The sequence below is a fragment of the Brachyhypopomus gauderio genome, chromosome 16 (assembly GCF_052324685.1).
Source record: "Brachyhypopomus gauderio isolate BG-103 chromosome 16, BGAUD_0.2, whole genome shotgun sequence".
Taxonomy (NCBI): Eukaryota; Metazoa; Chordata; class Actinopteri; order Gymnotiformes; family Hypopomidae; genus Brachyhypopomus; species Brachyhypopomus gauderio.
In genome coordinates, this window is record NC_135226.1 from 3,571,985 (window position 1) to 3,589,849 (window position 17,865).

The window sequence follows — 17,865 nt, forward strand, 5'->3', positions numbered from 1 at the left end:
GCAGTGTGACGCGGGAAGCGGCAGACGGACGAGACACAGAATCTTTCGGTTTTGCTCACGGTCACTTTATTTTAGTGCACACGGATTGCACAATAGTGCACGAGTAACATAAAGTACACACAATGTGCAGACCATAGACAACGACAAGCACAGGACACTGCGCGAGCGCACATTAAATAGACAGACCACATTAGCCCCGCGTGATTACGAGACGATTCACAGGTGAGACAGATTATCACACGACATAGCCATAACCACGGAGATCCACAGAAGCAGACAAAGCACGTGGACCACGTAAACACGCCCAAAGGGGAGGGGCCGGGGCCCTCAACGTGACATGCAGCCAATATTTACAGACTAGCATGACCTAAAGCAGGGGTCGGCAACCTTTTTGACTCGGAGCCACAAAAGCAAAATAATTGGAAATTTATTTCAGTGACGATGACATGTCACTCAAGCGAACCGAAACTAAATACCGGACATTTGTGAAATTCCACCCGAACATTTTTTTAAGTCTCAAAAATAATATACGTTAATTAAATACCTCTCATTCACACACACGTTTACTCCTGCTCACTTTCATTGCCCTGCTCTCCAAAGCATATCTCCATCTTTCCAAGCTCACCTCCACCTACTTCCTACTCTCACTACAGATCACTATGTCATCAGCAAACATCATAGTCCAAGGGGACTCCTGCATAACCCCGTCCGTCAGTCTGTCCATGACAATTGCGAACAGTCCTCATTCTTTAACTTCCACCACCTGATCTTAGGTTCCGCTCACACTCTCTTCCTCTTCTTCACCTCCAAAACCATCCTACATATCACCATCCTATGCTGTTTAGCTACACTCTCCCCTGGTAACACCTTGCAATCACTAACCTCTTTCAGGTTTCGTCTCCTACAGAGGATATAGTGGACCTGTGTGCATCTTCCCCCACTCTTATGTTACCCTGTGCTCTTCCTTTTTCGTAAAGTGTTAACTACAGCCATCTTTATCCTTTTAGCAAAATCTACCACCATTTGTCCTTCCGTATTCCTTTCATTAACAACATATCTACCCAACACCACCTCATCACCACTGTTTCCTCCACCAACATGTCCATTTAAATCTGCTCCAATAACCACTGTCTCTTCTTTAGGAACCTGCAAAACAACTTCATCTAACTCTCTCCAGAATTCTTCTTTCTCCTCCACATCACAACCTACCTGAGGAGCATAAGTACTGATGACCTTCATCATCACCCCATCAATCTATTCTAATAATAATAATAATAATAATAAAAGTGTTGTCGTTGTTTAATTAACTATGATATTGTAAATCATTTTCTCAGTGCTGTAACAAAAACGGAACTGTCCATGTGTGAACACGAAGGGCTTAAATTGACTTGATCACGTTGATTCATCGTGGTCTTCCATGATGAAGTCTGTCAGGCGCCAGACGAAGCCAGTCTTTCATCGGCTTTTCTGCACAGCTTCACATGGACGGGACAGCTGAGGATTTCTCATCGCAGATGCTGCAAGAACAACATTGTTTAATTAGAAAATTACTTGTATGTTTTAGTTTCTAAGATAATTTTGGGCCTAAGGATGAGCCTGTTGCTAATAAGCCATTTAGGCACTATTGCTAAGAAGTGCTAATGAAAAGCTGTGTACATGAAGTTTAGTGGCTGTTCTATGGCTTGTGGGTGTGGAAAAATGATGAAAACACAACAAACAGATGAGTGCAGGTACTAATTAGTATGTCTGTGGTTTAGAGCAATACGGCACACTGGATATTATACCTTGAATAAATTTTTCCAATGACTGCTTTTCAATTTGGCACTAATTTCTCTTCATATTAGAAGGCAAGCATTTCTAGTTAAATGTATGTGCGTCTTAAGATTTAAGAGTGACACTGAATTGTTTCATGTAATATGCATTGCAAATCATTTCTGAGATATGCCATCTTAAAATTTCTTTAAAAGTCAGAGTTATTTTACTCAGTGGTGTCCAGTTCTATCCAGAAAGGGGCACTTTGGCTGCAGAAGCACACATGATAATTTCTTTAACTGATACCAACGTGAAGCCTTTGTGGATAAGATTGTTCACCCCAGTTGTGACTATAACGTCAAAACTAAGGATCACCAACCAAGATGGTAATTATAAATTATGTCAATTATAAAACAAAGCTATTTGTGATTTGTTTTTTATTGTACTATATTTGTCATGTTTGGTATACTATGGTCTTATTTTCATACTTACATACTACAAGTTCCTTGATGCGAGTGTGCCCAATTCCTTTTTTTCTCCTCTGCCACACCAGTTCAGAGAGACCGCCAGGTGGGGGGCAAAAACCTTTTCACAAATTCTCCATATTGTTTTTTTCATTGTTTGCCCCCCACCTAATGACAGCTTTGACATCTGTAGACAGGCAAACAGATAAATAAAACCAGGGACCGAATTCATAAAAGGTTTTTAAAATTTACAAAGGTATGAGTACAAACATTAAGGAGTTCATAATAATGTTCCTTAAATCAACCCTCAGGATGGATGGATGGATGGATGCAGGGTTCGAATTACGGGGTGGATTGGGGGGGTCAGACCCCCCCGTTTAAGGCATCAACCCCCCTAAAGGGGCAAAACCAATAATTTGGGGGGGGGGGGGGTCAAAACATTTAAATGTACTTCTCACATATAATGTTAAATACTACAAAAAAAATGCAGTGAAATTTACACCCTGAAAAAAACTTGACCCCCCCCAATTATCATTGTATAATTCGCACCCTGGATGGATGGATGGATGGATATCTCGTTCTTAATTTTGTACTCGAAAGAAAAGATAATTACTTTGTTCCTAAATAAATGTTTATCTTTTACAAGATGTTTACAAAATGTGTACTCTGTGTGAGTTTGTTAAAATGGTATATTTCAGTATATTTTTTGTGTCACTGTTGGTCAAATCATGTTCTAGACGCACGAAATCCTCTGCACACTGGAGGGGGAGTATGTTTTCTTCCAGATCTTCTTCCAGTGGTGTTGGAAGATTTCTGCTCCTCTCTCCTGCCATTGCTTGAACAACTGCAGTTAAATGCTGCAGTTGCAGCTGCACCTCACCAGTAGCCTCAAGGATGCATCAATCACTGTCTGTGTCATATAACATACACAACAATAACATTTAAATGAATATTCAAAAAGGTTTGCATTCACATTATTATATACATGGATATATTTAGTTTTAGCAAGGATGTTTAGTGAAATTTAGTTTGGAATTAAATTGTTGAAAACATACGAGTGCACTGGGAGGGTATTAAACGTCCTGAGGCGCGAGCTCTTGATGCTAAAAAAGTAGTAAAAACATGCAGTAATTAGAGTCAATGCAATGGACAAAAATAAGGACATTGTCTTAAACTGCTGTGCCCAACAACAACTATTTAATATGAAGACCCAGTGTATGTGTAATATTGCACTGCTTAGAGTAAACATTTTAAACTTTCAGTATGTGTCCTACCATGAGGTGGAGATGTGAGACCAATCGGAGGACTAGACTCATATTGTGGCTGTGGCGCTATGAAAAGAATATATCTTTGGTAAGTACAAGTCACTGGGCCAGACTCTACTCAAACGTTCACACCACATTTCCCAGAAGGCATCGCGTTTAAAGGGGCGGGACTTCTTTAACACATAGCTAGCAGGGCAGCTAAGGTGAATACTCGCTGCGGTGTTCAATGAACTGTCTAGTTATTCGCTTAAAGCGTTGGTCAGGTCGCCCGAGTTAAACCTTTAGATGCGTCTAGGGCACAGAATGTCATGTCCTGTGGTTCACTCTGGTAAGTAATTTTGTTTTTAATTTGAAGTCTTCCTGCACTTTACAGGTTAATATGCCTCCAGAAATGAAACAGAAAGCACAGCGCGCTAATTCGGAGTGCGTGTTTACGTATTTACTTGAGCACATTTACAGATGAACCTTCCTGAACATCTGTTGTATTCACAGTGGCGGAGTTGAACGCTGCTCTTCTTCCCCTGGACTGGCTGCTGGGGAGCTGGGAGTCGGACGAGCTGGGTGAAGGATCCTTCCCCTCCATCGCGCCCTTCCGATACACCGAGAAGTTGCACTTCTCTCATGTGGGACAGCCCGTGATTAATTTTATGTAAGTAATTTAACAGAAACATGAATGCTGGTAATATCTAGAACCTAGTGAAACTATCTCAATAAACCAGCAATTGGGTTTAATAATACACTCAACTAATTGTGTTTGAATAATTGACAAAGTTTTGTCATTAAAGGTTTAATGCTTTTCATGCTGAGAGCACAAAGCCGCTTCACAGAGAGTGTGGTTTCATCAGGCTTCAGCCAGGCACCAATAACGTGGCCTTCATTGTTGCACAGAACTCGGGTAGGAACTTTATAAACACCTGTCTAGAATATATAGGTCATCTTAATGGCATCAAGTTTAAGACATGGTCCTCAGATCTGGCTGTGTGCGGCACAGCAATAAAATCTTCCCCTCTGTGCTGGCCACAGGTCTGGTGGAGATCGAGGAAGGAGAGCTGAGCGGACAGCGGCTCACCCTGAACAGCCGGGCCCTGGCCAGAACGTCTTTTGCCAAGGAGCCTTATGTTCAGCAGGTCTGCCATCTTCTCGCTCAGTTCAACTGCCTGTGTCTTGACTATGACTCACATGTTTGTTTTGTTACCTTCATTCAGATTTCCAGGCTCATCCAGCTAAGACCAGATGGCAAACTGGAGCAGACCGTCTCCATGGCCCTGGAGAACCAGCCTCTGACCCAGCACCTGCACATCACTTACCGTAGGGCTTCGTGAGGACAGAATAGACACGGGACCAGACGGTGGACAACATCCTGCCCTCTGTGCTGATGATACTCTGCACATCCTCTTACACAGCGCAATGACAAATAAATCACATTTTCTGAACATTGAGAACAGTGAACTGCATGTTACTAGTAACTGAAGCAACTGTGATACATTTTTCTTCAAATATTAACCATTGTAGTTCTACTTGGCTGGCATGTGGGGGTAGAAATTGCACAGAGCTTCAAAACATTACCTTAAGAAGGAACAAGGAATGTCTAATCAGGCTTTTTGTTTGAACATTGATTTTCAGTGTGTGCGCACATGTGTGGCTAGCAATACAATTTTACTTTAAGATATAATCAGATGTGCTATCTAGATACTTCAATATATTTCTCATGTATAACCTGTGATGGCATATCTAAAAAATCAGAACAATAGACAAGTTATTCTCAGGTTTGAATACAATAACCAATTATTTCTTTCAAATGTAACAAGTTATATTGTGATTGTACATCAAAGACAGGTAGTCTTTCTGAAGAAACCCTATACTTGAGCCTGCTAATCACTACAAGTCAGCCAGGTACTTTATAACGCGAGTTGCACTGGAGTACTGTTACTTCCGTCTCTCGAGTCCAACTAATAAGAGTTTAAAGGGAATATTGATTCATCATCTCATAAGTACGACTGCTATTTATACAAACTAATACAATTTGTATGCAGTTTAGTGTCAAGTGTAGTTTGTGGAAGGTTGAACATGTAGTGCCAAGTGATTTCCCCCTTTGATTAAACATGCTACTAATAATCCAGTTTAGTGTTTTGTTTCCCATTTCCTTTTGACAGATAATCAGTATTTAAAAATACACTTTATTTTAACATGTAGGAGAGAGATGTGGAGATAGTTCAAGAATACACAGCACACAAACATGATGTGCATTATGCCATGTCCTTTAGCATTTTTGCCAAAAATTCATGGAATAAAAACACTTTACATTTAAAAATATGCCACTCAACCTGCACTTTCATTTGTGTTGTAGACCCAACACATGAGCAGCCAAAAATAAAAATATGTAAATAAATAATTTTTAAATATAAAAATAAGTCATTCAAATCTTGGGAGTAGGATAAATCACCAAACATGTGATTTGACTTGACTAAACTGCTCTCTTAAACCAGAGCTGGCCCAAGCACACTTTCTCTTCTGAGACTATGGTCATTGGACATTTACCACTCAAGGCCGATTCTGCACGTTTGGTTACTTCAGACCTCTTGACTCATTAACAAATGTTTACGTGGATTCCACAAACAGGATAACTAAAATGTATACAGATGTCTTAGAGTGTTACAGTGCAGAGCCACTAGATGGAGCTATTTGTCTAGTTGAAGAAAGTGAGCAGTGAAAATGTATCCGTCAAGTAGTAATAGTCAGAAAGGTGTGTGTGTCCCACACCCCCCCCCCCCAACATCCTCTCTTGGCCTGACCCAGTGTTACTTCATTAGGTAGACGTACATAGTCTTCACAAGGTGTCTCCAGGTTGACACAACTGCTGACAGCCAATGGTATTGTGACGTATTATCCGAGTTCATCACACACTTTGAAATGTCCCCCTGGAAGACCAGCAAGAGTACAGACATTAAAATGAGACCAGTCCTCTAATTACACATTTTTCTTGCATTAGAACGATGCTTTTCAACCCCAGTGTGGAGACCTCATGCTCCGCACGTTCTTGTCCTGATCTTAACACATCTGACCGAGTGCACCAAAGGTTTCCCAGATGCCCGACGGTGTCCAGATCTAGGTCTGAGAGGCACTACGACACCGAACGTCTTACCCATCCTCCTCTCCTCTTCAGCCAGGGTGCCAGGCTCCTGCCCGCGAGCTCCCCCATGCTCTCCACGATGGCGTGCACCATGGCCGGATGACCCTGTCTCACACAGTCCACAGCGAGGCCTCCTGCAACCGCAAAGATAGCCACCACCTTCCCCCATGTGATTCCTAAAGGAGACAGGGGTATAAGGTCTCTTAGAACAGTTCATAAGGTATTTAAACACCGTCATTTTAAAAAAATGTTCAGAAATCACAGTTGCAAACACCGTGTCTAAATACAATGTAAACTTTACAGCTAATAGCACTTCAAAAGGTAAAGTTATTGGTGGTTGTTTCAAAACTCCTCAAATAGGACTTTTGGTTGGATACATTAGTTATGCATTACTGAAAAATTCTTTAAGGCATTATATACATTCTTAAAAAATAAAATAATATAATTTACTTCAAATTTGCCAACAATGGTAATGTAGCTATATATTCAGAGGTGTTGCTAGGCAACTGCCTTGGGCCCCTCCCACTGCAGCCCACTGTAGGGGCCCCCTGACTAGCTAACTTATTTCTCGTATATTAATGTTGATGTCTAATCTAGCTAAATTGAGCCCCCAAATTGCCAAGTCCGCCACTGTATATATTGCTACATAGGAAAGACAGTTGTGAGCGCTTAGTATGACATTTCACAAAGATAAAGCACACTAGGATTTAATCATTTGTGATTTGATTCACGCACTCACAGTACAGTGATCTAGAGTGCCCGACACTGGTCAGAATACACACAGCAAACAAAAATAATAGAATCAGAGGGCATATATTTTCACATAATCGCTGCTGCAATATTAGCATTACAAACACCAACATTGTGATAATGTACTTTGTAAAAAGAAATTAAATTCAATCTTGAGAAGCAGGTCAGTTACAACTTGAACTTGAACGCTCTGGAGAGCCGGCCACCAGATCACAGTGCTCGGGGGTTTAGGTGTGTCCTCACCAAAAAAGCCTTTGTGAAAGTCCCCCGCATGACACGTCTTCCCACACAGGTCAGCTTCGCTTCCCTGTACCCCATTACATCCCAAAATAGGAAATGGTGGAATAAAAGAGAAGGCAAGGTTAAAGGTTGTGAGAAGAGTGGAGGGTAGTGGAGATGTCAGTGTTATGGAGTACAGCATTCAGGGAAAGAACCTTTTAGTGCAGCAAGTCCTGGTATTAGAACTCATGGAAAAATGCAGCGTGGTCTGTGCCAGGAATGTGGGCATGTCCTTATTAGGAACTTCTGAAAGCACCTAACGCTAGTTATTAATGAACACATCCATGTCTGAAAGATAACGTGTACTGGAACATGACCCTGCCAATTGTGCCATGACGAGAATAATGATTTTAATTGCAATTCCCACAGGAACCACTTTGCCCTGATTAATGATATACACGCGCAAAGAAGATTTCTGATTAGCAAATGCACACATTTAGAGCTACGTAATGTTTGTAAACCGAACGTTTAATTAGTTTTGGAGTCTGTAAGATAGTGTAACTGAAGAAATAATGGTATAGGAACCATTACTTTTTTTAAAAGTTTGAATAAAGTGTTATTTTTTCCACAGACTAGACATTAAAACCTACAAAACTTTAACAGTAACTAATTACATCTGAGGGACTTCTCATTTTGCACCATGTTCATCAGTCCATTCATAATTGCTGAAAATAGCCACCGAGATTACAACATACTTGAACACAAAAACATCTCTTAAACACATCCTTTAATTGACCGGCACAGTGACCTACCCAAGGAGAGGATCTCCATGGCTACAGAAAGAAATGCATCCGTCACCATGCTCTCCACTGCCACAGATATTCTGAGCTGCTTTGCAATATTTCGATACAGGTACGGCTGCAGGTAGTCCAGTTCGTCACCTGTAAGATCATGCAGGTGATTTGGAGGTAACCACAAAGACAATTTAGACTCGGCTACGTCCATGTATCCCAAAGAATACAAATAATCATAGTGGCATCTAAATTTCTTACCCAATTTCAGAAGCACCTTTGATACATCTCCAAGAGCCCCCTTTAGCGCTGGTAGACCAGGTCCAACTTTTGACCAATTGAGTCCTTCCCGGATAATTCTAGAGTGCATGAAATACCTACAAAGGATCGTGGACTGGGAGACTAGTTCTCTGTCCGTGTGAGTCCGGTTGAGAACCTCCATCACCACCACAGCACCGAAGGTGAAGGAGAAGGTCTCAGCTCTTCGTTCACTGCAAAATAATTGAATCATCAATCATCGATTGAAGAGTCAATTTCTGTTTTGCTTCTTAGTATGGACGGTTATTTCTCTTTTCTTACCAAAAAGAAATACTCAGCAATTTGTCGTGTTCGTTAGTCTATATAATTCCACATCGTTTACATGCATTTAAAAAGCCAGTTGAAAAACTAGCGGGCGTACAAACAGCCCACCTAATATCGCGCTAGAGCCCAGTTTTTTTTTTACCAAATGGTCATTTAACTTCTGGTTCGTTTTCCGCAAAAAAGTGTCTACTCGCGACTTGTTAATACATTTCCAATTTAATTTCTTGAAAGGGAAGTCAGATTGGCGTGGTAGTCTGAGTGGAGCCAAAACGCTCCTGGTTCATGAGGGTTCCGCCCATTACCGAACGAAGTGCGCTGATGTTGGACACCTACAACCACACGTCCCCCCCCCCCCCGGGATGGAGGCTAGTGATCCATTATCAATAAGACTGCCTGGCACTCTTATTTAGCGACGGAACCTTCAATCTTCAGATCAAACCAAACGCCAGAAATCTATTTATTACGAAAAATAGTAAAGCATTTAGTTACTGACCGATAGTGATGAAGTGAAGCTTCATTCATGGGTTGCAGGATTAGAATGATCTCACCTGTAGACACCTGAAGAGGACACGATTAATCTGCATTTGAAACCCTGCTGAAATATCCAATTAAAACCAGCTTGTGATTTAGAAGCTGTTTTTTTCCAAAAATAAATAGTAAACATTTTAAAGTCCACGTTGACAAAATCATACTGTTTACATGGGTAAATAACATCATAGAAGTTTGAGTTTTGTTGCTTGCACAACTCGGAATTGAAAATGTCAGATTTGGTTAGTTATTAATAAACATGCCACAACTGTGATGTATTGGGTTTGACACTTTTGACAGATTTTTCTGCATCTCCTCGAAATCAGTACATTCCTTTAGGCCTAGTGGATTTTATGATTTTATGTGCCGATATTGAATTTAGGCTACATCTCTCAAAAATATAATGATTAAAGATTCCGTTCCCAATGCTCACCGCCCATGATGAGAATTTTAGAAAATATGGGCGCACTGGAGAAGACTACAAAGGCATTCCAATTTTGAAGCAAAAATGTAAAAGGTTAGGCTAAAAGAGACTACAGCTACGACTGACCAATGTTTCTGTGCAATACAATTCCCACAATGCTTCACTGCATTATCCAGCCTTGTTGCGCATGCGCATTGAATGCTATTATTTTGTCCTCCCGCAAGCAATAAATGAAGAATCGCCCCAACGTGTTTCGATAAGGATAAAATATTTATACACGGAAAAGGATTTGCCTTCATGCCGGCATTTTCATACATGGAGTTACATGATACCTAGTTATCATTCTCGGAAGACATCGGGATCCGTCATTAGAGAATCGAGGCCGAAAACACGGCGGACTGGAGGCGCTTGTGGATATTAATGTGAATATTAACAGCTGACTAACTGAGCCGTGGAGAGGAAGGAAGGAAGGGCGGGACACCCAAGAACCTCCAGCACCTTTGGCAAAAAGGGCTGACCTGCCCTCTATCAACTTGCCGACAGGATGGCGCACCTTCGTGACATACAGAACCAGGTAAGTGTCCAGGCTTCAAGCCCACAGCTGTGCGGCTCGGCCCGGTTCGCCCAGGTTCGGCGCTCGCAGCATCTTCACATGTCACTGCCATTCTTGTGCTGAAAGATGGAGCTAGTTGCTTTGTCAGGAAGCGTTTCTTAACCCCATGCTGTTTATCTTTAAGTCGTGACACCTGAAACTTCAACTAAAACACTTCTCCCCAGTCTTATTCGTGTCTGGCATAAGACAGGGATACAGTTATTGAGAATGGAGGTATCATGGCTCATCTTCAAGCTAGTGATGGGGTCCAATTCAAATTGACATAGGCCGAAATGCTGCCATTTATTTACGCTGACATTTCAACAACAAACGGGGCCTGTTTGCTGAAAAGGTCAGATGTTGTGAACGAAGGAGGTCCTCCCATAACCCTGTCCCTCATCCACATGTGATCCACGTCTCTGCTGTGTCCATCTGTCTCCAGAATGCCCGTCTCGACCCAGAGGAGTACTTCACAAAGCAGGAACGCATCGGGAAAGGCTCGTTTGGAGAGGTCTACAAAGGCATTAACAACCGCACCAAAGAGGTGGTGGCCATCAAGATAATCGACCTCGAGGAAGCAGAAGACGAGATCGAGGATATTCAGCAGGAGATCACAGTGCTTAGCCAGTGTGACAGCCCTTATGTCACCAAATACTACGGTTCATATCTGAAGGTGCACAGCATATTATTTCTAATAGTTATAGTTAGTCTGTTATTTCTAACAGAGGAATTCATAATACTTTTAAGATTCTGCTCGTCCTCTTAACCAACTGTACCGTTTATATAATCCCATAATCCTACATCAACACCTCACTTTATATCACTTCTTACAACACCCCCCTCACCCCACTGGTCCTCACGTTACTAACCATGAATAACGCATTCATAAAATCTTTCATCCCAATATCTAGATGTCGTCGTCACTCGTAGCCCAGTGATCCACTGCAATCTTAAATGTTTCTCTTTCAGCACAGCGAGCTCAAAGATCTGCTGCTGCTGTCAGATCCCTTTAAGCTTTCATAGCTCAGCAGCTATGCTGATAAACTAAAAACCACTTCAAGCTAGTGTTGAAGTAGATAAAATATCAATAATATCACGGGTGAGGAACGGTTTTGGTTGCCCTGCCGTGTTAGTTTTGGTTATTCAGGATGCAAGCTGTAATTCTCCACATCAGTGAACTGTACAGTGAACTGTAACAACATGGTGTGTGTAGTGAGAATAGGTGTAGTGAGTGTCTGGTTTTAATCTGGTTTTAATGTCCCCTTGTTTTTCTGTCTTCACAGGGAACTAAACTGTGGATCATCATGGAGTATTTGGGTGGAGGCTCCGCTCTAGACCTGGTGAGTGGTGGTAGTGCAGCAGACAAATGTGTTGCGTTCATGTAGAGAGTAGACAGAAGTGCAGGTGTTGTGGTGATGGTGGAGGGGGAGTGGCCAGACTTGTGTGGGTGTGTTGTGGTGATGGTGGAGGGGGAGTGGCCAGACTTGTGTGGGTGTGTTGTGGTGATGGTGGAGGGGGAGTGGCCAGACTTGTGTGGGTGTGTTGTGGTGATGGTGGAGGGGGAGTGGCCAGAATTGTGTGGGTGTGTTTGGTGATGGTGGAGGGGGAGTGGCCAGAATTGTGTGGGTGTGTTTGGTGATGGTGGAGGGGGAGTGGCCAGACTTGTGTGGGTGTGTTGTGGTGATGGTGGAGGGGGAGTGGCCAGACTTGTGTGGGTGTGTTGTGGTGATGGTGGAGGGGGAGTGGCCAGACTTGTGTGGGTGTGTTGTGGTGATGGTGGAGGGGGAGTGGCCAGACTTGTGTGGGTGTGTTGTGGTGATGGTGGAGGGGGAGTGGCCAGACTTGTGTGGGTGTGTTGTGGTGATGGTGGAGGGGGAGTGGCCAGACTTGTGTGGGTGTGTTTGGTGATGGTGGAGGGGGGAGTGGCCAGACTTGTGTGGGTGTGTTGTGGTGAGGGTGGAGGGGGAGTGGCCAGACTTGTGTGGGTGTGTTGTGGTGAGGGTGGAGGGGGAGTGGCCAGACTTGTGTGGGTGTGTTTGGTGAGGGTGGAGGGGGAGTGGCCAGACTTGTGTGGGTGTGTTTGGTGAGGGTGGAGGGGGAGTGGCCAGACTTGTGTGGGTGTGTTCACCTGTGTGTTCCTGCAGCTACGCCCTGGGCCCCTGGAGGAGACCTACATTGCTACAATATTAAGGGAGATTCTGAAGGGTCTGGAGTACCTGCACTCAGAAAGGAAGATTCATCGTGACATTAAAGGTGATTGCAGTGGACACACCCACCCACACACACACACACACACACACACACACACACACATACACACCCCAACACCAGCACATGGTGCCTTATGGAGAATGGCAACACTGATAAAGGGCTTTGGAGTCATGTGAGAATAGTTTAATATGATTGGATAAGCCTCAGAGCTCCTTAACCAGTTATAGTTCTCTGTAGTAGTCTCCTCCAAGAGCCAAGATTTGCTCTGTCTCACTGTCTCTCGTCTTCTCTCTCACTGTCTCTGCTATCTCTCTCTTCGTTTGTGTGTTTACTAAGGCTACATGGTGTACTAGACTATTAGAAAGGAGGTATCAACTTTGTAAAATGATGCAGCGGTTCTGAACCTTCTGTGCTTAATGAAAATTTGTCCAGAGTTTTTATGCTGCATAATCAAAAATTTGAACAGTGTCTAAGAAGGTCGCTGTGTGTGTGTGTGTGTGTGTGTGTGTGTGTGTGTGTGTGTGTACGTACGTGTACCCATAGTGTGAGCCGATGCTAAACCGTGCTAGCTTGAGCTTTGTTTGGTTAGCATACAGTTCACTGTGACTTTATTAAACATTTTAGAGCAATTTAAATAGCAAATGCACTCATGTTGTTTGTGGATGCAGCCTTAACTGATGTAAGCTTTTATAACTATACCAAAAAATTCAGACCACACCTGCCCTGTTTTCCAAATAGGTCATACTGAAAAAGGCCAATGGAAACATCTCATAATTATGCAGAGAACAAGGAAACTTACAATCAGGATTTCCAACTTCTGAGCATATAGAAGTAACTAGAATATGATCTAGATACATCTATAGATACACACTCACCGGCCACTTTATTAGGTACACCTTGCTAGTACCGGGTTGGACTCCATTTTGCCTTCAGAACTGCCTTAATCCTTCATGGCAGATTCAACAAGGTACTGGAAACATTCCTCAGAGAGTCTGGTCCATATTGACATGATAACATCACACAGTTGCTGCAGATTTTTCGGCTGCACATCCATGATGTGAATCCCCCGTTCCACCACATCCCAAAGGTGCTCTATTGGTCTGAGATCTGGTGACTGTGGAGGCCATTCGAGTACAGTGAACGTATTGTTGTGTTCAAGTAACCAGTCTGAGATGATTTGCGCTTTATGACATGGTGTTTTATCATGCTGGAAGCAGCCATCAGAAGATGGTACACTGGTCATAAAGGGATGGACATGGTCAGCCACAATACCACCACCAGCAGCGTTGATACAAGGCAGGATGGATCCATGCTTTCAGGTTGTTGTCACCAAATTCTGACCCTACCATCCGAATGTCGCAGCAGAAATCGAGACTCATCAGACCAGGCAACATTTTTCCAATCTTCTATTGTCCAATTTTGGTGAGCCTGTGTGAATTGTAGCCTCAGTTTCCTGTTCTTAGCTGACAGGAGTGACACCCGGTGTGTCTTCTGCTGCTGTAGCCCATCTACCTCAATGTTCGATGTGTTGTGCGTTCAGAGATGCTCTTCTGCGTGCCTCGGTTGTAACAACTGGTTATTTGAGTTACTGTTGCCGTTATATCAGCTCGAACCAGTCTGGCCATTCTCCTCTGACCTCTGGCATCAACATTACATTTGTGCCCACAGAACTGCTGCTCACTTTCTCTTTTTGGACCATTCTCTGTAAACCTGTAGAGATTCTCTTTAGAGATGGTTGTGCGTGAAAATCCCAGTAGATCAGCAGTTTCTGAAATACTCAGACCAGCTCGTCCAACAACCATGCCACGTTCAAAGTCACTTAAATCACCTTTCTTCCCCATTCTGATACTCGGTTTGAACTGCAGCAGATCGTCTTGTCTATGTCTACATGCCTAAATGCATTGAGTTGCTGCCATGTGATTGGTTGATTGGACATTTGCGTTAATGATCAGTTGGACAGGTGTACCTAATAAAGTGCCCAGTGAGTGTATGCACAACTTATAAAGTGACCACTCATGGATTTCATCTTAATGCCAAAGGTTTCAATTTTGTATGTAAATCTATAGCAAATCTGGTATGTCCATCAGTCACAGTTGTGGTATCAGTCAGTCTCAGGTGTGCATTTGTCCAGCCCCGATGTGCGTTTGTCTGTCAAGTCCAGATGTGCATTTGTTAGTCCAGTCCTGCTGTTGATGATGATGATGATGATGATGTTGTCAACCTTTGTGTTTGCTGCAGCCGCCAACGTGCTGCTGTCCGAGCAGGGTGACGTGAAACTGGCCGACTTCGGCGTGGCCGGCCAGCTGACAGACACACAGATCAAGAGGAACACGTTTGTGGGAACGCCGTTCTGGATGGCGCCGGAGGTCATCAAACAGTCCGCATACGACTTTAAGGTCAAGAGTGGCTTCTGGGTGCAGCTCAAGCTACTCTCAAATGTTTTGAGCTGGTACCTTTACATGCAAACGTATCCTTATCTCAGTGGAGAATCACCAGTGGCCTTGACCTAAGGCATAAGACCAATGCTATGATTAATTTATACTTGGTTTTTACTTCTGCCAGAAAGGTTTTAGGGATTCTCTGGAAAATCAGTTGTTTTGAAAGGGCATTTCTGTTGTGAACATCGGCACAGCAAAGGTTGATTGAACAAGTGATTTTAGTTAACTAGGCACTGTTATATTTGAAATTACATGAAACGCTCATCAAAGTTAGAAGTAGCACACACCTATTTGATCGGTTAGTAGTATTGAGTTGTTGCCTTTCAGCAGAATAATAAGATTTTTAATATTATAAATGTATCTGCTTGTTTGCTGCAGGCAGACATCTGGTCCTTGGGTATCACAGCTATGGAGCTGGCCAAAGGGGAGCCCCCCAACTCAGACCTTCACCCCATGCGTGTGCTCTTCCTCATCCCCAAGAACACGCCCCCCACCCTAGAGGGCTCCTACAGCAAACCCTTCAAAGAGTTTGTGGAGGCCTGTCTGAACAAGGACCCGCGCTTCGTGAGTACTCGCAGGCCAGCAGACGCCACAGTATGACGGCCGGAACACAAACATTAAAGTCCGTCGCTCTAAACATTAGCTGGGGTGCCTTCTTGCTTTCAACTGTAGTGAATGTTTTGTGCTTTTGTGGCACGGCCGTTCTTTTCCTCTGCAGAGACCCACAGCTAAGGAGCTGCTGAAACACAAGTTCATCACACGCTACACCAAGAAAACCTCTTACCTGACGGAGCTCATCGACCGCTACCGCCGCTGGAAGTCGGAAGGCCACGGGGAGGAGTCCAGCTCGGACGACTCCGACATGTACGATGTCCATTCAAACACGCACAAGTTAGCGCACGAGTTAATGGCCGAGCACCTCGGCTTTGAGACCTCGATCACAGCGAACGTTCTTTCACACTTTTAACCCGTGTGAAAACATAACGACTTTGTGATGCCATGAAAAAATATGTACATGCATAGTGTGATTACAACATGCTTTATGATGCTCATCTGCAGGGTGATTGGTCAGGATGCTCCCAGGACACACAATAATGCGATATGTTACAGACATAATAGCAAGAACTTGTAATATCAGCATTATTGGGGTCCATTCATTCACACCCAAGTGCTTCGCTGCTAACTCTGTCATGTACTCATTTGGGTTTTATGAAGTTTATCACATTGTTTAATCAGCAGCGTTAAATGCTAAACGGAAGATCAAGACAGAAGCAGAATTGTTATTTCTGCGCTGGATCTCACTGTGTCTGACTGGCAGGGACGGAGACGGGGACGACAGAGACCAGTGTCCCATCTGGAACTTTCCCACCGTGCGGCCGAGCTCCATGGCCAACCTGCAGAAAGGCTACGCCAACACGGACTCCGAGGTGAGCTAGGGTTCTTCTCAAGCGCGCGGCGTTCATAAACGATCAGTTGTTGGTCTCGGATGAACAGTGTTGAACTGCTTCATCCTGTGTGACAGGCAGCAGATGCGGTGAAGCGGCAGCCGAGGTCCCAGTGCCTGTCTGCGCTGGTCTCGCCCATCTTCAGAGAGGTGTGACCTTCATCACACTGCACGCCGTCCCAAACATTTCACTTAGGGTCATTCAAGAGCAGCTTTCTCTCTCGATGTGTTCACTACAGCGTTGTGTGTCTTACTGCTCTGTAGCAGACTACACTCCTAGCAAGTACCAGTGCATAAATTCCAACGTTGATCTTGATATATTACAGCAGCTGTGTGGGTTAAACGTATTAGCTTTACTGTAGTGTATATGGTGGCTAATCACAGTGCTAGCAGGACAATTTGAGAGGAAGGAGGCAGTGGGGTTAGGTTAAGGGTTTTAATCTCATCTGGACTCCTCCACAGTTAAAGGAGAAGAGGCGGGTGGGTGGAGGTGGAGTGGGAGCCATAGAGGAACTGGAGAACGCCTTTAACCTGGCTGAAGAGTCCTGCCCTGGCATCTCCGACCTGCTGGTGACGCACGTGATGGCCAGAGTGTGCAGGTGAGGCACAGAGAGAACGTCAAGACACTGTGGTTATTTTTAAACGTCTCTGATCTTCTAGATAAGATAGCACTGATGTGCAGAAATCCAGATGCATTACCGTCGTTTTGGAACTCTGCTCTTGAGCACATTTCTTCCTTGTTTTTCAATCTTCAGGTTTGCTCTAAATGGCAATGGAAATACCGCACCGTCATCACGGTGAAGCCCGCCCTAGTCTGGTTCCAGCCGTGACCCGTGACCTAACCCAACCATCTACCATAACCTCATTTGGACCACACTCTCCCTTACCAATCCCCACAGATCTTTTAATTAGTTATAATTAAATATTTTTACAGTTTCTTTATAGAATGGAAAGTATTTAAGAGACAAAAAAGCCATGACATTGAGAACGCTGTGTTTACCTGTTAGAGCAAAAATCCTATTATAAAAATTTATGGAAATATTGATGAGATTTTTGTCATATTTGTGAATGAAACCTGGTTCTCAGAAGAGAAAAATTAGAAAAAGTCTAAAACGACTGCACTTTATAACATTGTAAATTCGAACTGTACCCCCTTTCATAAGTTATTGTCTGCTCCGCATGGCTTGTTGTGGGAATTGCAGGGGGTGTGTAAGCAATCGAGACAAAAGACAGATAAAAACCTAGTTTTGCAGTGTTTGCCTTCTTGAATCCAGA

At 43.5% G+C, this 17,865-nt stretch overlaps 3 protein-coding genes across 4 annotated transcripts; 2 read left to right on the forward strand and 1 right to left on the reverse strand.

Annotated features, from left to right (window-relative positions):
* Positions 1 to 3,635: 3,635 nt before the first annotated feature.
* Positions 3,636 to 5,567, forward strand: thap4 (THAP domain containing 4). The gene is made up of 5 exons (XM_076976990.1): positions 3,636 to 3,809; positions 3,974 to 4,130; positions 4,267 to 4,376; positions 4,505 to 4,608; positions 4,687 to 5,567. Exons 1-5 carry the CDS (start codon positions 3,767 to 3,769, stop codon positions 4,801 to 4,803), a joined length of 531 nt encoding a protein of 176 aa, XP_076833105.1. The 5' UTR covers positions 3,636 to 3,766; the 3' UTR covers positions 4,804 to 5,567.
* Positions 5,568 to 5,638: 71 nt separating this feature from the next.
* On the reverse strand, positions 5,639 to 9,932 carry bokb (BCL2 family apoptosis regulator BOK b). 2 transcript variants are annotated; one of them, XM_076976988.1, is made up of 6 exons: positions 9,915 to 9,932; positions 9,447 to 9,511; positions 8,633 to 8,862; positions 8,393 to 8,521; positions 6,624 to 6,787; positions 5,639 to 6,399 (listed from the first exon to the last, which is right to left on the reverse strand). In XM_076976988.1, exons 2-6 carry the CDS (start codon positions 9,473 to 9,475, stop codon positions 6,280 to 6,282), a joined length of 672 nt encoding a protein of 223 aa, XP_076833103.1. In that variant the 5' UTR covers positions 9,476 to 9,511; positions 9,915 to 9,932; the 3' UTR covers positions 5,639 to 6,279. The 2 variants fall into 2 exon arrangements, with proteins under 2 accessions (XP_076833103.1, XP_076833104.1); XM_076976989.1 differs by lacking the exons at positions 9,447 to 9,511; positions 9,915 to 9,932 and adding an exon at positions 8,951 to 9,358.
* Positions 9,933 to 10,095: 163 nt separating this feature from the next.
* stk25b (serine/threonine kinase 25b) lies at positions 10,096 to 17,791 on the forward strand. Its single transcript, XM_076976985.1, has 11 exons — positions 10,096 to 10,479; positions 10,940 to 11,170; positions 11,781 to 11,837; positions 12,642 to 12,750; positions 14,947 to 15,104; positions 15,525 to 15,710; positions 15,865 to 16,010; positions 16,465 to 16,573; positions 16,669 to 16,740; positions 17,053 to 17,189; positions 17,346 to 17,791. Exons 1-11 carry the CDS (start codon positions 10,450 to 10,452, stop codon positions 17,389 to 17,391), a joined length of 1,281 nt encoding a protein of 426 aa, XP_076833100.1. The 5' UTR covers positions 10,096 to 10,449; the 3' UTR covers positions 17,392 to 17,791.
* The last annotated feature ends 74 nt before the right edge of the window (positions 17,792 to 17,865 follow it).